General features: G+C 43.3%; 1 protein-coding gene across 1 annotated transcript in view; it reads right to left on the bottom strand.

The window, feature by feature from the left end:
• STON2 (stonin 2) overlaps positions 1 to 16312 on the bottom strand; it is a 104054-nt gene that overhangs the window by 55504 nt on the left and 32238 nt on the right. Inside the window, exon 4 of the mRNA XM_030558980.1 lies at positions 11765 to 11962. Coding sequence (XP_030414840.1) covers positions 11765 to 11962 — 198 coding nt within the window. The remainder of the gene's footprint in view (positions 1 to 11764; positions 11963 to 16312) is intronic.

Raw genomic sequence — 16312 nt, 5'->3', positions numbered from 1 at the left:
GGTCTGAATGGGGACAAATAAATCCTCCAATCCAGCAACATGAACAGTTTAATAAAGACTTGTTTAGTCAAGCTTATTACAAAGTGTCTCCCCAGCTCTTGAGAAGGAGGGGCAGTTCTGCGTTTTCAGGAAGGACATAGTGGATGATAATTTCAAACCCAGACTATGTTTGATGTGCTTAAAATTCATAAGCAGGTTAACAAGTTTGTCTAGAGAGGAGAGAGTCATCATAAACTGATTGATAAAGCAATCCCTTGTGTTCCAAAGCTTTCACAAAGCTGCAGCCTCTCCTGTGCTACTACTTCATACAGAAACTTCTGCAGCAGAAGCTTCAAGGTACGTGTATTTATTTTACACACTTTTCTATGGCGTGTATCAGCATGGCATCAGAGCAGCTCACAAAGATGAATGACTGTATCCTCACAATAGTCTTGAAGGCTAGGGAATTATTATCATCCCCATTTTACAGACGGGGAACTGAGAAACATGGAGATTAAGTGATCTGCCCATCATCGCAAAGAAAGTCTGTGGCAGAGCAGGAAACAGAATCTGAATCTCCAGAATCTCAGTCCAATGCCTAAAACCTCTTGAAAGTTAATTCTCCCCCTTCATCAGAATCAGCATATTAAGCAAACATTGACCTCCATTCCCATCACATTATAAGGATGTCAACTTGAAAGTCAATACGACACCTATGCATTAGAACCCCTCCATCCCCCCAGCAATTTTTGTGCACTCATAACCACATTTTCCTGTCTTTTAATGTGCTTGTCTTCTCTGCTGCTGTGCTACAGACTGACACAAACAGGCGAAACTGACTGACTACACACAAAGTACTCTCAAACGCACCAAGTAAAACATACTCAATTATAGTATGTAAAAGTTTCCAGACAGATATGTGATTTCAGTTGATAGTTTCCATCTCAAAACAAAGTCCACAGGCACCTAGGTGATGTTTGGCATTCTCAGCTCTTTGAGGAGGTGGTAATGAAAGAGTGAGGATTATCTACTTTCCCAAAACTTCAGTGGATTAAGATTAGAAATGGTACAATAGCCCACTCTAGGCTTTAACTTCAGCATTGCTAAATTTTTGGTGCATTTTCAGCAATCTTAGTAATATTCTCTGAGCCCTGCTGAAGGAGTTCTGTGAAGCACTTTAATCACAACATTTAGGGCCTGATTCTGAGCTCAATTACATCTAATATAATTCCATCGACTTCAATAGAGTTACTCCGAATTCACACCAGTTTCAGTGGGATTAGAATCATGCCATTAGGGTTTGTAGAACAGAAGGTTTGGTAACAGAAATGATTTCATGGTTTAAAAAATAAGAAAAGACAAAATAAGAAAAGACAATGATTATTCTTATTACTTATATGTCCTCCTGCCATGCTGGAAACCCAAACACAATAATCAAATTGTTTTAGGCTAGAGCACAAAAACTAGAGAGTGAGACTGACTAAAAAATTGCCAGCCTAATTGCATCCTTCAGTGAAGTGCAAAAATATATCATGAGCGGTGAAAATTAAATTACATTTTTGTACGCTTTCCATTTCTGTAGCAAAAGTTGTTTCATTAATATAAACAGCATATAGCTTTTTTATTTTGATAGTATACCTTTAATTAATTACTGACTAATATTTAAACACCATAAATAGAATAGCTCTCAAGTTCCTAAGCAAAAAGAAATATATATATTTGCACTACTTTGGTGGCAGTGTTAGCATCACCATCTAGGGAATAGTCAGTTCCATCACTCTGTGCCGCTAGAGGTCAGAAGGGCTAAAGAGGCAACATGGTCATCCTTTAGGGAGTGGATGATGGCTCCTTGCATCACCCAGCTGCAGTCTCTCAAGCCATTCTGAACTGGAGAGATGGTCCCTGTTATTTTGTGGGATGGGGAGCGGGAATGTGACACCCCCAGAAAGGAAATAAAAATGAGAGGATAGACAAACTTGAGGTGGGGAAGGAAGGACTTCTCAGCAAAATTAATATTTTAAAATGCAGCTAGTTAGTGGATATTAAGTGAATAAAATATTTCTTAACCAGGACATCTTGCATTATAATGTAAACAGTGGAGCTCGATCAAGCACTACAAGCACAATAAGCCATCCTGTAGGATCCTAGAAATCCAGGTGAAACACACACACGCTTTTATACAGTACCTCGCAAAATGGTGCTTCAGGGCAGCTTGTGCAATAGATAGGCTTTGGGACTGTCCTGATAATTTAACAGCATAACATCAGAGTATGTAGCAAATGTTTGCAGCCAATGGTTTGGGAGGAACACAAATGATCTTATCAACATATATTATGGCTTTTTGCACCCTAAAGGATCCCAAAGCACTTTACAGATGTTTCTAATTGAATCACAGACAGATAACTACACCCACTACCGACATGCAGCCACCTCTGGGACAGGATGCAGGAGCTATTTAACAGCACATGCAATAGCATAGGACAGCGAGTGAAAAAACACATTTCCCCTCAATCCCAATGAAACTACCAGGGCTTTTAGGAAAAGAGAATCCTATGCAACTATCTGAAATGGAATTTCACTGGGAAGCCATTGCTTAGAACCCTTATTCTGCAAAAAGCACCATGTGATCTTTAAAAGCCACCATGCTCACAACCCCAATTTTATGACTTCTCAATAAGACAGATGAACAAGCATGATCTCATCTGTCACAACACCATTTGCTGCATCCACTTCAGCACGCTGTGAAAAAAGAATGTATCCTACCTGTCCACTCTCTTATTGTCTTTTCTCTCATTTCCTCCCTGTGCTGAAGCAGAAATCAAAAGGCATCTGTGCTGAGGTTTCCAGGTGCATGCCAGAAAGATTGCAGGCAATCTGGTCACATGGCATCTAACTTGGAATCCACTTTTAAACTAGGGTTTAATCTTGAACACCTTCCCTCACTGAAGAAGGCCTCCAGCAGCTTCTCTCCCTCCCACTTTGTAAGGAATGTGTCAGTTCAAACTGACCTGATTTTCTTTTTACCAGCATAGACAGCGGGCTATTGCCTGAGTGTGGCACCCCCATCCTTCCCCTCCTCACACCTGTTTGTTCCATTAGTTCAGCCTTTGGTTGTTTAGATATGCAAGACAAACTGGTTTTGTTCTGTGGATGCAGCTGAACTGTCAATCATGGCACTGCACAGAACAAACCCACCCCCATCCCCTAGCACTCCCTCTCTCCTCCCCTTCCCTCATCAGCAGAAAATAGCCGGGAGGAAGGAAGGAGGACAGGGCTGGGGACAATAGGCGTTCATAATGGCAACCTGTCTGATACATGATACAGTGGCTTGTTGTAAGTACATCTTGCAGGAGGTGCAATGATCAACAGGCCAGCAAGTCTGCATTAGGGACAGTCTCAAAAAGATAGCTGAGTTCAGCATCACCTCTTCTTCGCTGAGCAGTTGTAATGTAATCTACACAGAGCCCTAAGTTAGTACAAGCAAGGAAAGAGTGCACTGTGGAGTCGACAGAGGATGGCATTTCAGCTTCTAGCTCTCTTGGTGCATGGAGTGCCTGCTGTAAGGGAGTCATACTAAACAAAGAGGCTGTGTATATATTTCCCCCCATAAAATTACAGCTCCTGGAACAGTAATGGTAATGTACAGGGGCTGTTGGGGTGTTTTAACCACCATACCATCTGACCCTGCTCAGTGGTTATTAAAATACTCGTTTGCACTTCCACCACTGCTGCAACACCACTCTCTGCCAATGTGTCTCACCTTTGACCTGCCAAAAACCACCTGCAGGGGAGTTCAGTCCTCATGGTCCATTCTGTTCCTGGATACTCAAGCAACTATTGCTAGACAGGAAATCAGGGTATTTCCAGAATGTTTAATCCATGCTGGGTATAGACAAGATGAGGACACAAAATGTAAAGAGGAGCTAAAAAAAGGACTCTGAAACCTGCAATTTCAAACTGAGCTGAGGCAATCTGAAGGAGAGTCCAATCAGCAGGGATTAAACCTGAGTGAGCCATGCACAGAGGAGGCAAGCTCACTGCATTGCCGGCATCCTCTTAGCTAAGTGTGGCATGCTCCTTGGTCTCAGCTAGGGCATTTAATGTTGTTTAACTAGATAGTGTCAATGGCTGGGGTCAATGGCTGGTGTCTTGCTGACAGAGGCTGAGAGAGGAAATGGTGGAGGTTGGGGGTTCAGTTACATTGGCTGCTGGGGAGATGTACAACAACTGTATCTGTAGACTGAAATGCCTGCTCATTTCACCCTCCACGGAGACTAAGAATTCAAAAGGTTTGCAGAGAAATCTTCAGGTCTCCAAGGATACATGAAAGTTCACACTAATAATGTGTTGCTGGAGGCAACCAAGCCTGTATAAACAAATCAATCCAAGGGGAGGAGGCAAGATGGGTTAATGAGAGCAAAGCCTCCCACAGAGCCCCTTACCTCTTTTGTGTAAACTTTCCCAACCAGATCCTAATTCTGCAAGGCTAGAGAATGCCTTGATACAGAGAAAGTGCTGCAAAGCATCCTGGGGGAACCTAATGTCCCACTTTCAGAGCCAACACTCTGTACAATACAGGGAGAACTCTGCCTTGCCGTGCAGTGAAGCTAATATGTAGGCTGGCATGTCAAACAAATACCCTTCAGTTGTCTGCTCTGTTTTGCTGGCCCATAAACCTGGAACACCCTTTGTACTGCTGTGCACGGCATTCATCTCTCTTCATTCACATTTTTCCTGAATAGTCACTCCTAACATGAAGCACACAAATGCGTGACAATTCAGTGCCCCATAGGTATCCTTGTGACTTTTGCACTGACTGAGCATTCAGCCAGTAGGCTTTTCAGCGCACAGAACTGTGGTTCCCTATAGGTTTTAGTGAACAAAGCCAAGCACACTGCTGGTACCTAAATAACAACACTAATTTTATTTCAGTTTTCTTCAGAATCACCACTCTCTCTTCATGCTACATCTTCCTTGTGAGAGCAGTGCACTCACCACTGCAGATAACTCTGTGCTGATGTCATAACAAATTTCCATAAAATAGGATTTATATTAAATTGCGACACTGCCCCTTTAAAAAGTGATTGTGGAAAATGGACTATATAAAAATGGCTCTGACTATTCTGCATATCTACTCCCTGTGTGTCTGAGTTGCATTTACAGATAACATTCAGTTTTTACTACTGCCAGCCCCACAGAGCCAAAACAGCTATGGGAGAACTAACTAAGGGTCACACATGAACAGTACCTTAAATAATAATCATGACACCTAACCTTAAGCCACCAACTTTGTATGTTCTGTCCTATATTACCAGGTCTGCTTTGATAGTGCCACTGTCCTTCTAGCATTCTAGTTTCCAGCTTCTTGCACTTCGTATGGAACACAGAAGATACACAAACATTAATTTTCTGTATTTAGGCCACTCACACTTGTATTAAACTATATCACTGCTCCAAAATCAGCTTCAGGACATTTCTGGAAATTATAGCAGTGAACTTTGTAATTTCCATTCCATTACTGAGCCTGGACTTGTGATAACTATCAGCAATCCTCAGGGCTGGAGCCAATAGGTGTCTGTACGTGCACAAACCTACTTAAACATTCTCCAAAGATCAGATTTCAATCAACAAGGAGATTCCAACATGAGATTACAGCCAGGGAGGTTAGAATTTTACTGTCTGAAAATAGTGATTTATTCTTATTTTGAGTGCCACTGAGCCTGTGAGCATGAGTGAGCACACACGTGAATAGAATTAAAAGGGAAACCAAGTCTAAAATCATTCCTAACCACCATAGAAATAAATAGTAATGAAGATAATAAAAAATGTGAGTGACTCCGATAAATTCCTTTCCCCAGTCAGGAATTGAACTCCAAACCTCATCACATTAATTAAGTTCCTCTTATTCTCTTGAATCCTCCTGAGAATGCTCGATAAAACATTCATGGAAGTACTCTGCTATCCTCTCCCAAAGATTTCTAGGGATGGCAGTCTTATTTTTTCCTCAATGGTAGGACACTTTCCCATGCCAGTCCATGATAACTCTGTTCTCTGCACCTTTGTTACCCTCAGGAGTGAGATAAAAATCCCATCATCTATGAAAAATGGTGCCAGTATTCAGTGACATTGCCCTATACTCATAGTTTGATGCTACTGAGCAATTCCCTTCTCATTTCCCTCACCTTTGGCGGGCCATACTATTCATGGCTAGCATTCTGAGTGATGCTGTGCACAAGAACTCCCAAGCAGAAGTTCAATAGGCATGTCTTGTTTAAAACTTTAGGGTAGCAAGGGAAGGGAGTTCTGAATCTTAACTTTCACTTTCTGTTGTGACTATACAGACAATGGTATAGCTGTGTGTTTTAGCTGCAGCTGCTGCCATTGCGGCCCCTCCACACCCACGGAATCCCTGAGCCAGAGAAGAAGGAGAAAGAAGAGGACTCGGAATGACATGTTCAATGAGATCCTGCAAGCCAGTGCTGCACTGGACCCTGAGCACAGTGCCTGGAGGATGAACATTGTGAAAAAGCCTGGAGAAGGAATGCGCAGAAAAGGAGAAAGGCCCAGGAGTCCAGGCAGGAAAAGGAAACAGAGATGCACCGGGTCATAATGAGGTTTCTCTGGCAGCAAACCCAGATGCTGTAGACCAGTGGTTCTCAAACTAGGGCAGCCGCTTGTTCAGGAAAAGCCCCTGGGGGGCCGGGCTGGTTTGTTTACCTGCCGCGTCCGCAGGTTCGACCAATCACAGCTCCCAGTGGCCACGGTTCGCCGCTCCAGGCCAGTGGGGGCTGCATGAAGCGGTGCAGGCCGAGGGACATGATGGCCGCCCTTCCTGCAATGCCAAAACTTCAAAAAAGACAGTGTACTGAATGGTAGCGGATTGCACACTGGGATAATAGGGTTGCCAATTTTGGTTGTACATAAGCCTGCAGGTTTCATCACGTGACATAACCTTTAATTAAAGATTAACCCTTAATTCCTGGAGACTCCAGGACAATCCTGGAGGCTTGGCAACCTTATGGGAAACCTACCCATGGTGCACTGCCCTGTGCAATTGTACAAGCACTCCTGGTGAGTATGTGCACTGCTGGCACAAGGAGCAAAATATGCACACACACAAGCAATGTACTAACTGTGGTGGGTTTATGCCCATGTAACTTGCATCGACCAAAGTCTGTAGTGTGGTCATAGCCTTGTTCAGGAACAAAAGTCAGATGCAGGTTCACCTAGCCCTTCTGGGCAGGTTCTTTCTCTCAGCGGACATCAAGAGACAGGATGACGCTGAATAGGCTGTTCTCTCCACCAATCAGAGAACTGGTAAAATTTACTCAACTCTGGGGAATACATGCATACAGACTCTCTTGCTCATTTTTCCTGTGCTATTGATATTTTATTTTCAAAGCAGATTTAACCATAGCATTTCTCACACATACACATAAATTTCTGGGCCAAATTAATCTTTGGTTTCATGGCACTGAAGACCTGAAGCTAGGAACAAATTTTAAATCCATATATTCATGTGAGAAGGGTTTTCTTTTTCTTCTCTGCCGCCACCACTGAGCTCTGCCCTGAGAACAGAACAATCACATTCATCTGAAGTGAAAAGACACCAAACCTAATAATGAGCTGTCCTGAGATGGGAAAGGCAAACATGGGAGGGGAAGGCTGAGCCCTTGCATCTCAGAAATAGCCCCTGCTGGAGGATAATGGCAAGTTAAACCAATGTAAGCCAAGTTTAAACCCAAACATGAATGTCTACACCAGGGGTAGGCAACCTATGGCACAAAGGTGGCACGCAAGCTGATTTTCAGTGGCACTCACACTGCCTGGGTCCTGGCCACCGGTCCGGAGGGCTCTGCATTTTAATTTAATTTTAAAGGAAGCTTCTTAAACATTTTAAAAATCTTATTTACTTTACTTATAACAATAGTTTAGTTCGATATTATAGACTTATAGAAAGAAACCTTCTAAAAACATTAAAATGTATTACTGGCACACGAAACCTTAAATTAGAGAGAATAAATGAAAACTCGGCACACCACTTCCGAAAGGTTGCCGACCTCTGGTCTACACACAAAACCAACCACTTTCACAAACCTGCTTTAACATCACAACTTTAGTTAAAATTGCACACACTTCAGAGCCTCTCTTCATTAGGGGCCAGACGTCTAAGAGAGTTCAGCTGCCATTTAGGCACCAAAATCAGTAGCCAGACGTTCAGAAGAGCTCAGCATGGAGCTCTTCTGACAATCCGGCCATCAGTGTCACAATGCGAGCTGCTGGGTACTGAGCACTGCTGAAAAAATTGTAAGTGGCCAAATTGGAGCTGACTTCTGGCCTTGATTGTGCATACTGAGCACTTGAAAATCTGGCCCAAAGCTCACTGGAAATTTTTAGTCTAGCTGACTACTTCAAATCCAGGTTGGTTTACATAGCACCATTAGGTGGCTTACATGAGTTGGGAATCTGAGGGCTTGTCTACATCAGAAAGTTGCAGCGCTGGTGAGGGAGTTACAGCGCTGCAACTTAGGAGGTGTACACATCTGCAGGGCACCACCAGCGCTGCAACTCCCTGTTTGCAGCACTGGCCGTACTCCCGTTTTGTCTCGGGTGTAGAGGATCCAGCGCTGGTGATCCAGCGCTGGTAATCAAGTATAGACACTTACCAGCGCTTTTCTTGACCTCCGTGGAATAAGCAGGTATCCCAGCATACCTGAGGAAGCCTCTGGTAATCAAACTGGTCTCCTCCCCCAGCTTGCTCTCGCGTTCCCCGAATCCCCGAGCAAGCAGGTCTCCTTCCCTGCGGTTTGCTCTCACGTTCCCCGAACCCCGAGCAAGCAGGTCTCCTTCCCTGCGGTTTGCTGGGTGGTTCGGGGAACGCGAGAGCAAACCGCGGCGAAGCTGGTCTCCTTTCCCGGTTTGCTCTCTCGTTCCCCGAACCCCCGAGCAAGCAGGTCTCCTTCCCTGCAGTTTGCAGGGTGGTTCGGGGAACGCGAGAGCAAACCGGGAAAGGAGACCAGCTTCGCCGCGGTTTGCTCTCGCGTTCCCCGAAACCCCTGCAAACCGCAGGGAAGGAGACCTGCTTGCTCGGGGGTTCGGGGAACGAGAGAGCAAACCGGGAAAGGAGACCAGCTTCGCCGCGGTTTGCTCTCGCGTTCCCCGAACAAGCAGGTCTCCTTCCCTGCGGTTTGCAGGGTGGTTCAGGGAACGCGAGAGCAAACCGCGGCGAAGCTGGTCTCCTTTCCCGGTTTGCTCTCGCGTTCCCCGAACCCCCCTTGAAGCCGCCCAACAGCACTGCAGTGTGGCCACATCTAACACCACTTGCAGCGCTGGTTGCTGTAAGTGTGGCCACTCTGCAGCGCTGGCCCTATACAGCTGTACTAATACAGCTGTAACAACCAGCGTGCAAAATTTTAGATGTAGACATGGCCTCAGTTCAGCAGACAGGTGTCCATGTCACAAAATCCAGTATCTCAATTGTCAATCTGAGAGGCTAAGGGCAGAACGAACAAAGCAAACTGAACTTCCCCTCCCCCTTAGTAGCAGTTCCTGCAGGGCTGAGTCATATTTAGGAAGGGCAGTATTGGAGAAGCTCACTCTGTTGCTGGCCATCCTATATCTGCTATGGGGCTAAGTAGAGGACTTTGTACTCAGGGCTGTCAACCCAGCCATCACTAATTTCACATAATTAGGGGGAAAAACAGATCTTGTGGAATGAGCAGGCATGGTCTTGAAATTTGGGCTATAATAGATGGAAAGTACTTAACAACCCTGCTCCACAACCCACAACATTTGGGCCCAATTAAGGAACAAAGGAGGCAGGAATCCAGAAAAAAAAATGACAAAGTCAGAAAATCAGGAGAAGCCTCTAAACTCCAAGTGGCATAAAAGAATGAATTGTCAGTGTGGGAGAAGCCAGAGATTTTGCCTAGATAATCCCCTCATTTTTCCTTATTTTATATTAAATCTGCTTCCTGTTTTCCCCCTGTAGCTCAATGAAAAGTTGGGACTAAAACTGATCATCTAAACCCCTCATCATTGGTGCACAGCATACCTCAATTTACCCAAATAATCTCTTCAGTTTTTCCCAGGCTTTAGATGCCATACCACATTAAGGTAGAAGCAAGGCAATTCTCACATTTTGGAGTGAGAACTTTCCCCGAGTCTGCTGTGTGACCCTGCCTGTCTTTGGGGTGAACCATTCCTGCAGGAAACTCCACACACCATGCCCACACACATTTAGGATAATATACCTCTAACTGCCAGAGCATATGAAATGAGTTACAGCTAACAGCAGCTTGTGCTACTGCTGAAACCTCATCGATTTCCCTGCCACTCCGGATCCACCTCTCCCATATCATTTATCCATCCTGGGAGACCAGCTATTTGCCAGAATTGCAGGGTCAGGTTGTATGTGGCACAGATATCTATCTCCAAAGGGAACTCACTGTGTTATATAGTAAGATGAACATTCCTGAAGTAGCACTTGAGGAAAATTTACTTTTGCATTGTCCTTGCCTCCTGTCCATCCTGCAGCTATGTGCTGCCAAGAGCTAAACCTCAGAGACCAAACCACCCTGCTGAGATGGCTCCTTTAGTTTTTCACACCCTGGTATTTAACCAATGGGCGTGATCCTGGGAGGTGCTTGATGTTCTTTACTCCCAGAGACTTCACTGGGGCTAGGAGGGAACTCAGCACTTACAGGATGGGACCTAAACACAGATGTTCTCCTTTCAGTACAGCAGTTAGATCCAGCCTCTGCAGGTAAAATATCAAGAATTTCTATCCTCAGTTACGCTGGAGACTGAAATCCTTCTGTTGGGCTGAAAATCTCCAACTGAACTCCTACTTCTCACAGAAGCTTGTGGCTTTCTGCAGTGCATTACAGAGCATATGGCCAAGGTAAACATGCCAGAGCCTGAGAGCTGTAATAATTACAAACACAAATAGTGGGTTTTGCCTAGCCTAGCTCACCTCAGTGGCATGAGATGAATTACAGAGCATCTCCCCACAGCTGTTTTCTTGAGGTACTGCCCACATAAAGGAGAGGTCAGCAGCTCAGTCCCAGGGCTGGGGATGGAATGCTGTTCACTATCCCCTCAGTTGCTGTGACTTTATTGAAAAGTCAGTGAACAGGCATGGAGAGAGAAGCTAGAAGGGGGTGGGAAGAAGTGGTCCTTTATCTTTTGAATCCATCAACAACTAGCTTTACTGGGAAAAGAAAAAAAGAGCAAACAATGAGCCCAAAATTCCCAAAATAAATGGCTTCCCTCTGCCAGACGGCAAACAAACAAATGGAATATGGCGTCCAGCAGCTAGAGTCTTCAAGATTAAGCACACCTTCTGCACCCAGAACCGTTCAGTGCTCTCTTATCCAGAGCCAGGCTGCTTCCTTTCTGTTCAACTCCTGTAGCACCATCCCCAGCGCAATTTACAGAAGTAAAAGAAAAGAAAAGAAAAGAAAAAGAAAGATAGATCCAGGAAATCAGCTTGGGCAAGCTTAGTACCTTGTGAAAAAGCTCTTGAATCCCATCCAGTTAACTAGAGATAGGCCTGAGCCAAGCACACCTGAACTTCGAGGATATTTTGATATGCATCTGAACTTAATGGCTCACTCCCATCTCTATAGTGGGCCAAAACAAAATTGTAGATCCAAATGGTGGTGAAGTTTGTTCTGGCTCTGGAGCCAAATTGAATACTTCAGTTCTGAACAGATCCAAACCAGGTGAGTTTGGTTGAGACTGTGAAGAGACAGAAACACGTAAGAAGTGCTGTTTGTCTTACCAGCTGAGTCTGCTGCAGAAGCCCCACCACTGGTCAGGTCCTCAGTATTTATCGACTGCAAATCTGTGTAGGAGGGGGCAATGCTTTGGCTGCTGGTGTCCTCTGAGTTGGTTGTCCAGCTGCTCTCTGACGCAAGGGGTTGTCTCTCAGAATAATCTGAGGAGGGAGAAGTCCAGCAGGGTGCTCCTGATGGAAGGGCTGGATGTGTGAAACAAACAGAAATTTAGTGAGCTAGATCACACAGAGTTGCAGGAGGGCAGATTTGAGGGGGGAGGGGAACATGAGTGGCACTAAAGATCTTTGGGATAGAGGAGCATGACAGCCCAGTGATTCATTAGCATGGAAGGGGAAGGCTTTGTAACAGCAGGTTATAATTCATTAACCCTTTTAACCTCTGGAGAGCCATGTTCAATTCCTGGTTTAGGTCACAATTGTCAGCCTGGACCCCATTTGCTTGGTATAATTCAGTCTGACAGACTGGCTCTGCCTGGGAGACAAGCAGGAGTAGAATAACAAGTCGTCAAGAGTGAGATGCACTGGCAGAACAAGGTGCCCAGGACTGGAACAGCAGGGAATGCTGCAAATCAGGATTGTATTACCCTGGCATAGCTCTTGTGGGGAAGCTTGTAGTAGGCCTGGCTCTATAAGTCCCTGGCTTAGTAGTAGGCCTTATTCTTAACTGCATCACACTGTTGATTCATATTCAGTTTGTGATCTGCTATAACCCTAAGATCCTTTTCAGCAGTATTACTACCTAGCCAGTTATTCCCAATTTTGCAATTGTGCATTTGACTTCTCCTTCCTAAGTGAAGTACTTTGCACTTCATTGAATTTCATTTTGTTGAATTCAGACCAATTCTCCAATTTGTCATGGTTATTTTGAATTCTAATTTGTCCTCCAAAGTGCTTGCAACCCCTTCCAGCTCAGTGTCATCTGTAAATTTTATAAGTATACTCTCCACTCCATTATCCAAGTCAATAATGAAAATATTGAATAGTATCAGAACCAGGAATGACCCCTGCAAACCCCACTAAATATGCCCTCTCAGTTTGACAAAGAACCATGACATCTGCTACACTAAGAACAGCACCTGGATAACACCATGACTGGCACTTTATTAACATGTAGATATAGTTACATGAGAAGCAGGAAAATGGTGACTATCTGCCGCCTTTCTCTGGCAAGAAAGACTGTAACTATTGCAAAGTTATGCTCAATCGGAATACTGACCCTTCATAAACATAGCTCCCATTTCCTCAGATATCAGAGTTACATTGTTATTTTTATAATACCTATTGCGATTCAATTGGCTAATGTGTGTCATTTGTGCCTTCTGCTGGATGGAATCAGAACTGCTCAACTATGTGTCATAGACCTTATACTGCCAGGGGGCTAGAGTAGATTCTCCTGTAGTTCAAGCAGTTCGGCGTTGTGATTCTGGTGGAGGAGGATCCATACCAAGTTCTATTCCTGCTGTTGCTGGTAAGTTCTGAGTGTCCATGTCATATAACAGTGAAGGTCCTACCCGGCCAATTTTATGTAATTAACCATTCTCCTTCAGTGCTGTCCACTCAAAAGCACCAGCCAGATTAGGCTACTGCACCATGAAAATTACACAGATTATAAAAATAAAATTAAACTGACCTGATGATACAACCCAGAAATGGCCCATATTCCTGATCTGGTTCAGCCTCAGATAGTAGAGGTATCACAATCTCAGCTGATTGCATTAGATTTTTGCTCATTTGGGGTCAACTTGTATCAGCTTGGCAAATTTCAGTGCCAAATACTAGCCCCAGCCTAAACCTGATCTAGAGATGACTGCATCCTCATTAACTCATCTTTAGTGAAAATGCATTGTACATGTTTTGTTTTGTCCACAGTAGTGTTAGAGCAGTTACAGCAGCAGACCACAGATAGTTTTAATCTAAATCTGATTTGTGGAGTATGGAGAACCTCCAAATTCATACAAGCCTAGAGCTGCATCTGATAGAGATAGTGAGAATGCTGGGAGAAACTTGACTCAGGGTATAGAGATTCATTAGCAATGTACATAACTATGAATGCTAATGCTTATTTTTGTATTGCGTGGGTATCCACACAGAACTAACTTCTCTAAATCTTGACCTGCATACTTTGGGCTTGGCATAAAATGTGCTCCAAATTCCCTGGGGTATGATTCTCTTATTTGGTTGTTCCAAAGACATCATCAAGAATATGGAGGGGATGCCCTCAGAATATTGCACACTCTTCCAGGGAGAGAGATTGACACAGAAAATGAATCGTTACTTACAACAGAACTGAATACTTTGGCCTAGGCCAGCCCATCTTTCATCAACTCAGAAAGTTTTCTTTACTGCATTATATTCTCATTTCTTAATTAGGATCACCTATTGCTTCTGACTTTAATCTTCATCTTGGCCCACCTTCTGCTTTTCAAGTTATTACATCTATATTTATTACATAGAGAAGATAAAAGGCTGACTGCATGTTGGCTATAACCCCAACTGCTAATCAATATGAAATTTAGGGTACCCTAATTCCTACCCTTAGGAATTTGTTGTCTAATCTCTGAACCATAGGTTATGCCCTCATCCCATAGTGTACATTCAGCTCTCATTAGATTCCATTCATTTGCTGGCATGTTGGAAGATATAGCAAAAGAGGATCTGTCTGTATATTTCTAGTCTCCAGAAGATTAGTTATAATTGGGACACAGGTACTGAATCTTATGAAGAGAATACATCTTGAGGCATATATAGATAAACTATCCAAACTGTGCCACAACCTCATCATTTTAAGGGTGCGTATATATATCTTATCTATATCTATATCTATACCATTGCCCTCTAGTGGACAGATTCCAATCTACCTGTGTGTATGCAAGTCTGGGCTACTACACTGGTACCCGACTGGATCAAAATCAGTGGTCTTGGAGCAGAAAGTCAGGCGGTCTATTCCCCATTGTGCATGACTGATCGACAAGCATAGTGTTTAAGTTACATCACAACAAAATCATTGCAGATGTGTGATTGCTAAATCTGCTTGGCTAATGGGTAGAGATGAAGCCTTTTAAAATGGGAAGATGCTCAGAAATGAACGGTGAGGAATGTATGATTATAAGCTCTGAGTTCCCCTAGCAATTGAGTTACACGTGGCATGAAGTGTCTAGGAAGCCAGACTTGAAACTTCATCTAAAATTGTTTTGACACACACAACAATATCCATCAGTCATAGCAGACAGGCTTTTAGGAGTGGTTTCCATAGGTGACCTGGACAACTGACATGAAAGGAGCTTTGCAAAGTGTAGTTTGTACATTGATCTTAGAAGATGACTAATCATTTTATTAAAATACCTTAGAGATAAATTAACAGTAAAAAAAAGGACTCAGAGATATGAAATAAATTAATGTTGATTAATGCAGAAAGATGCAACTTTAAATAATTCAAGTGTGGCTCACTTGTTACATTCAGTATTTTACAGAATCAGGACTTGACTAAACAGGGAAATTGACCAGAATAGTTGTTGAGGAATAAGCTATTCCACAACAGCTATTTCAGAATCCTTCCTATGTGAACAAGGTGATTTTATTGCAAAATAATTACTTCTCTTAGGAAGCACACTAATTTTTCCAGAATAAAGCAACTTTTATTCCAGAATAGTGTTCACATGGGGAGTTATTTCAGAATAGCCATTGCAAAATAGTTTATTCCTCTATAGCTATTCTTGTCAATTTCCACATGCAGACGAGCCCTTCGTCTGGTCCCTCACCATTAAAACTCAGAACCCCACAAGGCATACGTTATTTTAATTAATGATTGACACTAGACTACATGGGTTAAACATCAGTTCAAACAACTATTATGTATACAAAACGTTTAGCTTTTCACTTCAGAGGCTTCGACTTGTTTCAACTTCTCTACAGACAGTCCCACTGCTCTCACGCTTCTCATAATCACTGACATAGGGCTCCAAAGTGAGCCAGTCTTTCCTTGAAATCAGACTCTGAACGTCATGAGGTGTAATGCTGAGATCTGTCAGCTGTGCAAATTCTCAGGAATTTGCTTGTGTTGCAAGGCAATTGACAGAATTGCCCCAATAATGCACTTCATCCTGTATCACACCTAGGGTACTGACAGTCCATTATTTTTGCACTCAGAGACTTAGATTTTTTTTCCCCGGTATGTATATTCTATCTTGGTTTCTCAAGGCACCTTTCTTAGTAAATTGAGTTGTTTTTTACAAGCAGTTGAAGAGGCTTAAGGATTCCTTCATCTCTAATTTCTATGCTACACTGAATTCAAGAGTGAAACTCATGGCAATGATATATCTAACTGGGAACCTGTTAGCTAAGGCCTGTTAAACGACAAATGTAATTGTTCTGATTATTTACACATCACAAGAGGGTTTAGATGGTTCTATTGTTGTGCCTTGCCACTTCCTCAGTACCAATATAATGGGCTATGCTAATGATGAGGAAAAAAATCAAATTCTCTCTGTTTCCACCAAAAGGAGGAAATAAGAAAAGAAAAAAAAAACAGAATGT

Source organism: Gopherus evgoodei, chromosome 4 (genome assembly GCF_007399415.2).
Source record: "Gopherus evgoodei ecotype Sinaloan lineage chromosome 4, rGopEvg1_v1.p, whole genome shotgun sequence".
Lineage (NCBI taxonomy): Eukaryota > Metazoa > Chordata > Testudines > Testudinidae > Gopherus > Gopherus evgoodei.
The sequence above is the reverse complement of the archived record's forward strand: the minus strand, read 5'-3'. Positions and strand labels throughout refer to the sequence as shown.